General features: G+C 17.4%; 2 protein-coding genes and 1 pseudogene across 3 annotated transcripts; all 3 read left to right on the plus strand.

Moving 5' to 3' along the window:
• Positions 1 to 1,657: 1,657 nt before the first annotated feature.
• On the plus strand, positions 1,658 to 2,503 carry PmUG01_00047000 (Plasmodium exported protein, unknown function; the record flags this gene model as incomplete). Its single annotated transcript, XM_029003777.1, has 2 exons — positions 1,658 to 1,744; positions 1,874 to 2,503. 2 exons carry the CDS (start codon positions 1,658 to 1,660, stop codon positions 2,501 to 2,503), a joined length of 717 nt encoding a protein of 238 aa, XP_028859008.1.
• A 3,794-nt stretch (positions 2,504 to 6,297) lies between these two features.
• PmUG01_00047050 lies at positions 6,298 to 7,192 on the plus strand (annotated as a pseudogene). The gene is given in 4 exon segments: positions 6,298 to 6,384; positions 6,509 to 6,656; positions 6,670 to 6,746; positions 6,761 to 7,192. Coding segments are annotated over 4 exon segments (744 nt in total).
• Positions 7,193 to 10,555: 3,363 nt separating this feature from the next.
• Positions 10,556 to 11,346, plus strand: PmUG01_00047100 (Plasmodium exported protein, unknown function; the record flags this gene model as incomplete). The annotated part of the gene is made up of 2 exons (XM_029003788.1): positions 10,556 to 10,642; positions 10,768 to 11,346. The coding sequence occupies 2 exons, from the start codon at positions 10,556 to 10,558 to the stop codon at positions 11,344 to 11,346; spliced, it is 666 nt and encodes a 221-aa protein (XP_028859009.1).
• Positions 11,347 to 13,228: the final 1,882 nt, after the last annotated feature.

Genomic DNA, 13,228 nt, shown 5'->3' on the forward strand with positions numbered 1-13,228 from the left:
ATGAATGTTACTATGTGGAAAAAGTTGTGCTCATATGCAAATGTTTACCATGATTTTATAATATATGCACTTATTTTCCATAAATTATTTAATAATTTTACTATATAGGTTATTGTAAAATTTTAATTGGTTTATCTTATATTATGCATTATATTATTAACTACGTAAAAAATTGACATAATCCAAATATACTAAAACATATAAGAAACTAAATAAAATATTTCACAAATACTAGTCATATAGTGAATTTAACTGAAAACAATATGTAAAGAAAAATTTTAATTTTTTTTAAATATATATATATATTTTTTTTAATTTTTTAAGTTTATCCATAGAATAGAAACATTTTAAGAGAAAACAATTGAGTTCCATATTAGTTGATTTATATTAAATTATTAATTATATAATATTTTTGTAATTTATAATTTTTCTTACTCCAAAATATATAGAAAAGTAAATATGCTAATAGAGAATAATTTTGTTGTTATAGATTTATTTATCAATATATAGTTTTATGTTCATTAATTTGTATTTCTAAAAATTGTTTTTAATATAATGTATATGTAAATGAATTAACTAAAAATTATTTATTTGTTCAAATATTTTTAGCAGTAAAATTACTAAATCATAAATTTTACAAAATTACTATGTTATTTTTTTATTTATTATGTACATTTAAAAACGCGTATATAATATTCAAATGGTAAATATATTTCGTTAGAAATATCTATTACTTTATTATATTGTATACACGATTTTCACACCAATTTTAATTTTAATGTCCATTTTTTTTTTTGTTTCTTTAAATTTTACTAATATTTCTTAAGAAAGTATACTTTTTATAAAAATAAAAAATATATAGAGAAGAAATTTTTAAAAATTTTCATTTAGAAGCAGTGGAATAAATTAAACCTAGTTATAAATAATAATTTATAAAATATATGATACAAATATATGAACACTATTTTTTTTAATTCATTATAAAATTCATATTTTTTTAATACATAAGTATCATATAATATTGATTTATCAAATATAAGAAAAACCGTAAAAATTACGATATTTAAAATTAAAATTATACAAAATTAGTAAAAATATTTCCATTTTATTTTATTATTACCATTATTATATTATGATAATGTTTTTTAAAAATAATAATCGTTTGTTCCACAATATAATGTTTATCAAATAGTAAACATTAGTAAGGAAATATAAATTAAATTAGCATATATTCTCTTAATATACGGAACATTGTATTATCCACATTTTATACATTATGTATTTTATATAAAATGAATGATTTCAAGTATTAAGAAATTTTTATTTTTATTTTATTTCGAAAATGATTAATAAAAAAATTATATAATTACCATAGTATATTAAATAACCAAATTAAGTATTTTAAATATTTCTGATTATTTTCAAAATTATGTTATAATTAATTTTAGATTTTAATAATAACACTATGATAAAAATATGATAATAAAAATTTATAGCTATCTTACATTTTCTGTACAGTAAAATGTATTATACTTATTATATAGATATTATTAATTTTTTATGAAAAAAAAATCTAGTGTCCCTTGTCATTGAAAAGATATTTATTATCAGTAATTTGTTATTAACAGGATATTGTACAACATTAAATATCTACACTATGAAAAAGAAATTTAAGTTATTCTATTTTATTAAAATTGTGACCTTTATCTTTTTAACATGGATACATCGTTTTAATAGTGAATTGGTATGATATAATTTAATTAAAGATGCCTTTGTTATTCATTTTTATGTTTTTCTTGTTTCTATTAATATTTCTTATTATACTGTATTTATTTTTGTTTTTAAATCGTGAATATTACTTTTGTTATTTCAGAGTAACTTTTGTAAATATTTGAATGAGAACAAAATTAGTAATGAAAAATTATGTACAAGAACTTATCGTTTACTAGCAAAGAATAAAAAGGAAGTGTGCTTAAATATCTTATGGAAAACGGAAGTTATTCCAAATAATGTAGTATACGAAAAGGTGAATATATATAATAATAAAAAAGTATCCAATATAAAAAATAAACTACGAAAAAAATGTACATCAAATAATTTAGGAGGCTATAAACAAGCTGGGAAATGTAAATCTTCTGCATACAATAGGGTAGATAACTATTATGGAAAAAAAATGTTAGACAAAATATATTATAAAAATGTACTTAGGTATAGTAGAAATGATGATTTAAAGTTTATAAAAAAATGTATACAAAGAAAACGTGAGGTATTTTTTTTTTTATTTGTCTTCCATTTAGTAGTTGGAGTATCATATGCTCTATTATTCAGTGTTTTTAGGAATATTGGGGGGGGCGCATTTAATGTTAATAATATATTAAAATTTTTTGTACCATTACAAATATTATGGATTATAGTTTTAGTAAGGCTTTTCTATATCTTAAGAAAAACTGTTATATATGAAAACCTATTACATTTAAAAAGTAAATTTCATTATACGGAGTAACATTCCTTACGTAAAATAGTGTTTTATAACACTTAAAATATATAATTTACTAAATGTTTCACACAAATAACAAACATACATATAATTTAACAGATATAATAAGTAGATCTGCAGGTGACAGGAGTTTTTGATTCTCAACAGAAAAAAACTACACTTATGATTTTTTTGTAAATTTAAATGTTTTAATTTCATACACATTTTATTTTAAAATGTTTTCTCAGTTTAGCATAATATTTTATTTTACATATATGTTTTTGCTAATAACTAGATTTTTTTCAAAAATATATGTAACTTGATATAAATATATAAAAAAATAGTTTATATATTTTCATTCATATATATGTCAATTTATATTAGTAATTATAAAAAATATATTCTCGATACTCTATTATATTATTTTAATCTTATTTGCTATTTAATGAAGTAATTAAAAAATGTAGAATTAGTCTTTTTAATTAAAAATAAAAGTGTCTTGTTTTTCGATCGAAGAAACAATGTGAATAAATGTACTTATACTGTTATATATATATATATATATATTTTTTTTTTTTTTTTTTTTTTTGTTTATATATAAAGAACGAATGAATTATGAATTGGATCAATCGTATCACATAAAATTTTTTTTTTAATTAAAAGATAAATTTGCTTTATGAGAGCTATTATTATATTTAAAAAAAAGAAAATTAATGAAAATTAATTTTATAGAATATATAATTTAGGATAGTATATATGATAATTATTGTTTATTCATATTGCTTTTTAATCTTTTTATTATTATAAAATATATTGTTTAATCAATAATAATACTTTTTTGTAAGTCACAAATAGGTGAAGAATATTTATGATATTCTAAATAGTAGAAGATGAAATGTAAACAACATTTTTGTTTATTTTAATAATTTTAATAATTTTATTACAATAAGTGTTATTAATGAATTATAAATATTATTATATCTAAGTATTATTATACATTACAATCTATGGTTGATAGTATGTTCTACAATTTCAAGTAACATAGAATATAATTTTTATATCTTTTTTAGTTATATTTGCATGAGTTTTCTTATTAATATCTATGTATAAGTAAAGGAATAAACATTTAATGATTAAAATTGGTTATTTTATATATGTTTGTTTTATATTTTGTTCTGTATGTTTATTGAATTATACGTTTTATTATAGGCATATTAATTAATTTATCTCTATTTATTTATATATATATATTTTTTTTTATTAAACTTATATTAGTTAAATATTTGTAAAATTTATAGTATATGAATATATTAAATAAGTTTTGAACATGGTAGATTAATTAAAATAAAAAATTGTGTTAAAAAATACTAAGGTAAAATAAGTAAAATGTTAATGTAGTAAAACAGTAAATGAAAATAGAAATTTCACGCATTTTCATTATAAATTAAAGTATATACGTTTGTAATAATATATTTTTGTAGTTCTATTATTAGAAAATAGAAAAGTTGAAAAGAATTAATAAATCTATAATAAATATCCATGTAAAATAATTGATCAATTGAACGATAGTTTAAGAATATTTTTTTTGAGCATATATGTAGTATACTATCATATATTTTTAATAATTATACTGGAATAAAAACATTATATACCTTATAATTATATAATATTAATAACTTTAATGATTAGAAGGTGCATAATCAAATATAACGGGATAAATATTCAAGAAATATGGGTATTGTACGTGATATTTTAACTGAAATAATTCAAATAATATTAATATATATATATAATAATATCATACGTTTATGCTATATACATTTAAACCTGAAAATATTAAATATATATTGAATTAGGTTTCAGTTTTTTTCTGTGAAATATTGAGTATTTATTTGTGTTATTTAATTTTTATTAGAAATTTTTGGTGGAACATTATTAATTTTTTGAGTTATTACTAGATTGTTCTAGTGGATAACAGGATTATTATATTTATCATTTTATTATTATACATATATAATTTTGATTTAATACTATTTAATGAATATATATTTAAAAATTTATCATAATATAAATTTATGGCAAAAAAGGATTTCTATTTATATACTTGACATATTTAAAAAAATATATCATTAAATATTTTTATTAAATAAAGGGAAAAAGAAAAAGAATTTAAAAAAACAAATATGGAATATAATAATTGAGGAGAAAAAATTAATATAGTATCATATTATTAAATGTAATTTATACGTTCTTATAACTTATTTTTTAATGTGCATATTAGAAGCTTCTACTTTTATTAATTTTTAAGAGTTGTCACAAATTTTATGTAAAAATTTTTGTTTAATTATTTAATATATATATATTTTTTCGAATTCATAAAAGGACATAAAAGATAGAAGACCTGTATCAATATGAATACTTGAGTATGTACATATAATATAACTGTATGATATATAATTAAGTCGATTTTTTTAACTTGATTAAATAATTAAAAAAAAAAATTAACTGTAGTATTTTTATTCTTACTTTTTAAATATATTAATGTGTTTTCTTAATATTTAACTTACTAAAATAAAATTAAGAAAATTGATTTTTCTTATTTTAATTAATAATAATATTTTTTTGAATAAGTATTTTCACTATTGTCAGTTCACTGTAAATATACTCAGAGTAAAATTCCTCAAATATATAATAATTTTTTCATTATACGAAATATTTATATTATTAGTGAATATTTATTGTTTATATATCCCCCCAAAATATTTTTTTAATAGTATATATTTATATAAATTTATTTGAATTTTTCTAAATTTTTTCATATGAAAAATTAGTAAATTATTTATATTCCTAAATATTTTCTATGATCCTTTTATATATCTCATATAATTATTTTTTTTGTTAATATAATTTGCAAAAAAATATTGCTATAAATATCTTTGAAATTATAGAATTGCACAGAATAATTTATACTAAATATCTTTTTACCCCCTTTTTTTTATTATGTTAATAATATTCACTATATATGTTTATTTACATTTTTAAAAGGAACAATATAGAAATTAAAAATTTATTAATATTTTATTAAATAATAATAAATCATTTTCTGATTTGGATATAATTTATAACTTTGTAAAATCATTATAGAAATATATAACTTTCAAAATTATATCTTTTTAAACTATATGCACATAATTTCACAGATTTCCTTGTAACAATAAATTTTATTTTATTATAACTGAATGGTTTATAAAGAAAAAATATTTTTTTTTAGACAACTACTAATGTTTATAAAATTAAAAATATTCTTCATAATTTTATGTACTTTATCCATTATTTTTACAATTAAAATAATTAATATTATTTAACTGTAGGAGTAAATTCTGCAAAAAATAAATAAAATTAGAATTATTTTTTAGGATCTATGTAAAAGTTTATAATTAACTTCTGAATATAGTAAGTATATATTTTCTACATGTTATGCTTTATTTTTAATAAATAAACAGTTTTTATCACTGAATGAATAATATATATTTTTTTTTTTTATCTTATCTAATATTATTATTTTTAATATTTTATTTTATCATTATATTTATGTAAAATCTCTATATATAGAAATTATACAAATCAATTTTTAAGTTAAGTTTCGTTTGTAAAATTTAATATGAGTTACATATATATATGTATATATATTTATATTCCATTTATTTTCATTAAAATAAAATAAATTAAAAACTATATAGGTTTATTTTGTCATATGAAAGAATTAATATATAAATAATATTTTTTTTAGTTAATATATAATAAAATTAAAGAACTATATAATGAACGAAAATTTTAAGGCCCCATTTTTTATTAGAATCTTTGCATTTATCTTCTTATTTTGGATATGTGATGATAATAATAATGTAGTATTATAATAATATTTCGTATTTTTTTTTTTTGAGCCTACGATTTATTTTTAAGAATAAACTTTTCCTAATATAGAAATACATATACTTGTAAATAATAAATATATATATATACTTTTTTTAGTATACCTGTTGTAAATCTATGAAAACCTAGAATAAATTAGATGTCTATTTGTGTATTATAGCTAATAGGCTATTTTAAGAAATATCGTTGGATGCGTTATCGACTGGATATGCATCAGATGACGAGGATGACACTAAATTAATGGATAAAAAGATATATATTTAAAAATGACAAAGACCATAATTCACGAAGAAAATTAATGAAAGAAATTTTATTAAAAGCAGAGAAAAGGAATAAAAAGCTAAAATAAAGAAGTATTCTTCATTTAATATAATTGATTTATTTCTTAGAAAAGATATATCAATCCAATTATAATACATAGATAAAATTAAGAATAACAAGAAAATAGTTATAAAAATTGAAATAATAAATATGTACAAGAAGGTATCTTTTGGAGTTATTCGACTTTTTTTAATTATTCTGATAGAAATCCTATTATTATTATTATTTTTATTTTAGTTGGGGGCACCAACAACTTCAGGATCGGCTGACTATCAGACTGGTCATGAATACTCAGCGTCCATAATTTTATTATCTGCAATATCATTAGCAATATTTTTACTTTTAGTGTTTGTGTATCTTTTAGTTACATCATGTTTTAATTATACTTCGAAGAAGTTTGATAATTTTAAAATAAAAAAGGTAAGTGATTTAAAAATAAACTGTGATATTGATAATACTTAAGTTAAAAAAAAAATTCTACATGGAATAAAGAGATTGTAAAATCCTTAAAATAATATATAAATAATACATATGAATATATTTATTTAATTTTTATTTTAGAACATACATATACTTAAGTATTTTGATAAGAAATATAAAAATACGTATTTTTAATCCCTAGTAATTTTCAATGTTTTATCTTGAAAATATAATTTATAGAGAATTCATTTAACGTAATTTTTATTTTTTGGCATAATATATGCATGTGTATATAAGTATTTTATTTATATGAATATATGTATATCGTAAATAAAATTAATTTATATATATGAATTATTATTATTGTATTAAATTAATAGGAAATTCCTCGTTACTAATAACAAAAAATGGACATAATTAGTTTTTAGCTCTTTCACTTTTTTAGTTCAAAATGATTATTTGGTGATATAATTAAAAAAAATGTGTTATTTTTTTAAATTAATTGTACGTATTTCTTTTTGGATTTTTTGAAACAGAAAAGGTGTATATGTTTTTTGGATTTTGTAAAAAGTAATTTTAACTAATTTTTATCGTGAATATTATTATAATATATCTATTATAGTACATTTAAATTTCAAATATGTTTTTAATATATTTTTAAATATTTGAATGTTTTATTTATGATAACATAAATGTGTAATAAAAAAAATTGTTTAAAAAATGAATCATATACTTCATTATTGTTTTAGAGGAATATTTATTCTTTTAAATAAATTTTTACTAAGTACATTTATTGGAGTACTTACTTTAAACTAGTTCTTAATTGAATTTCATAAAAATTACGTATTTATTATAAGGTATTTTTATAAATATATTTCCTACCTTATTTTTTTCTTTTTAGTTAACATAATATATTTCAATATATTATTAAGTTATTTTGTTATATATATACATTATTTTGTATAATATTTTATATAAAATTTACTATTAATGAGAGAACCAATTTAATTTTGCGTAGTAAATTTTTATTATGGAATAATATCTCTGATTATGGTTCCTATATAAATTCATTCATAATGACTTAAATTTTTTATAATAATACAGAATATCTTGTAACTCTATACTTTCTCTTACTTTTATTTTATATGTTAAATTTATTCATATACTAAAATTTATAATGTAAAACACATATATGGAAAAAAATATGTATTTTGTCAATTTCATTTAAATTATCTATTTTTATAGAAAATTTTAAAATATAATTTAAAATTTTTTTTATAATGCAACGAGTAAAATATTTACTCTTGGTAATATGATATTATTACATGTTCAGTTCGATATTAAGCATATTAATAACTTAAAATGTATGAATTAACATAATTCTCTTAAAAAATAAAATATCTAGAACAATTTAAATTAATTTTTTTAATTTATTAAATAATATAATTCATCATATCTCAGACGAAAACTGTATAATTGAAAGTCCTTGTATAGAGTGTTCTTTATATATATATAAGTTTTGAACCGAGGTGGAAATATTAAATATATATTACTTCAAGTTCGTTAACATATTTTTAAGTATATTAAAAATAATTTAACATATATAATAATGTTCATGAGTATAAGTTTTATTTATAATTTAATAACTGTTGGTGTATGATTTAAAATACTTTTTTTATTATATTATGAAAATAATAAAAATAATTAATATACACAATGTACCCTTCTTTATTATCTAAGATCCTTTAAAATATTCCTTATGAGTTGTATATTAATTTAAAACTTTTTCCAATTTATAATATTGTTACATTTTATACTTTTGAAAAAGGTTGATACATCAAAAGCTAGAAAAATGAAAGAATATATATATATATAATAAAAAGTAGAGTATTAATAAAAGAAAAAAAACATATGAATAAATGTATTAATAATAAAAACGCAAGTATCTATATAATAAATAGATAAAATGATATTAACTTATGTTTAAGAAATGGAATAGTATATTAAATTTTGTATTTTAACTTTTAACTTGGAGAATATTTTATACTCAACTATTTTTTGAGAAAGTCAACTCAATGAATTACTGAATTGTGACTTAATACTAATTTATTTTACAAAATATTTAATATATCCCTTAATTATTATAGAAAGGGTATCATACCTTATTTTATAAACTAAAAAGACGTATAAATATTCCATTATAAATTTATTTACAGATATATATTTATAAAAATAATACTAAATATGGCATTTGAATAATATTATATATAACGGGGAACGCTTTGTAGTACATGACGTATCTTAACATCTAATGACTCTCAAAATATATATATTACTATATGAATGTTTTAATGTATATATATATTTTTCTACGATAAATATATTCATTTAATTTACATTTATATACATATATATATTTTTTTAAATATACTCTCTTTATAGTATGTGTTTATAAAACAATAGAACAAATTATAAAATTGTTCGAAAACGCTCTTCAGAATAACGAATGTATGATATCATTAATATTTATTTCCCATCTATTTTATTATTTACAGAAAAATATTGTACATAATATTTATTTGCAAATATATTTCAATCCAGTATCCTAGATATTATTACTAATGCATTCAAAGAATATTAGCCAATGTTATTTTTTCATTTTTTTTTTTATTCATAAAAGTTTATTTATATGAATAAAATAAGAAAAAAAAAGATTTTTTATAAATTTTTTTAATGTAATATATATAAGAATGAAATTCTTTCTAAAACATATCTAATGTATAATAATATTAAAATTTTATGATACAGTAACAAAGAATTCATATGCATAATACCTTTTAAAATAAAACATTTTCCATAAATTAAGTAATATAATAAAATTCTAATTTCTAACAAATGTATTATAATTCAACGAAAATTTTATGTAATGTTAGTTACTATGATATAACATATAATGTAAAAGTTCTTTCTTTAAAAAACTATTTTTTTGTTTAATTTTATAATTAGATCATTTAATTATAAGAAACAAATTTAATAAAAGTCAGTCTGAATTTATTAAAACTACATGTACGAAAAAATAATTGAAATTATAAATTAATGCCTCAATACATAATAGTGCATATACTATCTATATTTGGTACATTTTTTATTTTGATTAAACTCACTGTAATTATATATTGGGATATAGTTTTTTTTTTTTTTTTTTTTAATTGTTTAATAAAATATTATTTTATTTACACTTCAAGGAAATATTTTTATACATTTTGAATATTTTATAAATGATTTAAATTATATTATTTTTATTTAAAGTAGGTATTTATAAATAAAATTAGGATATGAATTTTATAATATATTTTAGTAATATTGTTTTGTTATTAAATATATTACGGTTTAATGAACTATAACATGGATCACAAAATTAAGTCACCGTTTATTTTTAAAATTGCTATTTTTATCGTTTTAACTTGGATATGTTATTTTTACAATGATTTGGTATTACAATATTCATTAAGGAATTTTGTATTTTTTATTTTTTCTGATACTTATTCTTATTAATACTATATTTTATAATAAAATTGTTTATTTTTATAAATAATAAATATTTTTTTTTTTTTTAGACTACATTTAATAAGTACATAGGGATATACACCCTTGACAGGAAATTATATATAAGATATAATAGAATACTAGGTAAATATGAAAAAGAAAAAGTTTCAAATATTGTAGGGATGAATGAACTAATACATAAATATGAACAGAAGAATGATAAATATGGAAATAGAAAAAAAGGCCAATCAAATATGTGTTCATTATATAAGGAAGAGTTCAATAAGCAATTAAAGGGACATAAATATTTAGTATTTGAAGGGAAAAAATTGTCTCATTTTGAAAGAACATTATTCAAACATCTTGATTATATAGATTTTATTAGAAAAAATCCAACAATTAGTGATAAGAGCTACAGAAATATAATTTTCAAAGAATATGCACTACTAATATATTTGCCTTTTTTATTACTTTCGTGGGGATACATACTGCCTATAATAAAATATTCGGTAAAGAAACCAGAAGTATCTGATTTTCATTTCATATTATTTTGCGTTCCAGTCGCTATATTATTTACTATATTTATGTTAGGGGTTGCTTATACACTTATAAAAATTAAAAAACATAAAAGATTTGTGAAGAAGCAATAGGAAAAATTATAATAAGAAATATAGTTTTTCTTTAGAGAGGCCAATAATAAGGAGAATAAAATCTAATATCCTTAGTGATGTACCTAGTAAACATGTGAATAATTAATAAAATTTCATAAATACTATAGAGTATACCAGAAGTTATTGATAAACTGCATTTAAAATATATGCTCTTAGTTTTTTTACAGTTTGATTATTATAGTGTTTTTAAATATTTATTTTAAGATTTTGTTTTACGTCAATCATATATTAAGTGGTGGTATTTATATTTGTATATTTAAAATTATTCCAGTTAATATTGTATATATTTTTTTTCTATATTTAATATATAGTAACACAGTTTATATAATTTTATTGAAGCGTGATAATTTGTATTAGAAGTAGGAAGTGTTTGTTTGGATATTTGATATTGCTTTAGTCTAAAATGATTTTTTGTTGTAGTAACACTAATAGGGTATTATTAGTTTTAAATTAAAAGTAAATGTGTCTTTTTTTCTATTTAATGAAAAAAAAGAAAATATGTTATTACGATGACATATATACATGTATTTGTGATTTATAATTAAGCATAATTTTTATTCTATAAAATAAGTTTTATAATAAACGTGAAACAAACATATTTATTATAAATATCGTTTAAATAAACGTTTGGTTCTTATTTAGGTTTTAAAAGGAAAAAAATATATATAAATATATAATAAAACTGTATATTCACTAAGTATTGTTTACACATAATTCCATATTAAATTTGGAATTATAAATATTAGCAGTAAAATGAATACTTAAAAGCTTTTATTATCTTATATTCGTTTCTATCTTTTTCTTTAATTTTGTAAAATTACTAAGATATATATTGTATTGAATATTAAAAAAATATACATTATATTGTTTTAATGTGTTATGTCATGGAATTATTATAATAATAAATAATCTTTGATAAGTTATTCTTAGTTAATTTTTTGAAGTTACTTTATTTTTGATATTTAATAATAGAAAAGTTAGGAAATTTTTTTATATATATGTAAATATAAAAAATTTGCATACGAATAATGGAAAGGTATATATACCGTTCTACAGTCATGTAATTACGTGTAAATAAGAAATTATATATTTGTACTATTTTTTATGTATTCCTCTTATTATATTAATTAAATTATTAGTATTATTTTTAAAATGAATAAATATAGTACACATTAATAATTATCAATACTTTTACATTTATATAATTTATTTTTTAAATAAAATAAAAATAAACAAAATTATTCTTCTTTTGTGTATAATTTATGAATGCATATTTGATATTTAGAACAAAGGTTTAGTTCATTTCTGAGAAATGTTGTAGACCCATTATCATTATTTTTATTCTTATTATTTATAATATGTAGTATATTATTAATATTGATTATTACTCTCAATTGTCAATAAATGAAAGGATAGCTGATTTTGTTATTATAATTATGTAATTATTTAATTAATTTAAATTTATAATATTTACTTAAATATCTGTGATTAATAAAATGACAACAAAAAAGATATGCATTTTAATTCTTAACAGAATGAAACATATATACTATCGAAGCAATGTTATTTTGTTATTAATTTATTTTTAAAAATTACTTGTTTCTTTTTTTTTTTCTTTTTCTTTTTATTTTAATTAATAAACTTTTAGAAGTGTAATAAGTATAGATTAATGAGTAAATTTTTTTCATTTATATTAGAAACATAATTTATTTACTATATAATATATTTATAAATATTTCAAGTCTCTAAGTGCGGACAACAAGAAGGAATAGATATATTAGTATATGAATATCCCTCCTTTTATACTTTTATTTAATAAAACATCTTAATTAATTAGTTTGCATTATATGAATAAAATTTA

The sequence above is a fragment of the Plasmodium malariae genome, assembly GCF_900090045.1.
Source record: "Plasmodium malariae genome assembly, contig: PmUG01_00_25, whole genome shotgun sequence".
NCBI classification, from domain to species: Eukaryota; Apicomplexa; class Aconoidasida; order Haemosporida; family Plasmodiidae; genus Plasmodium; species Plasmodium malariae.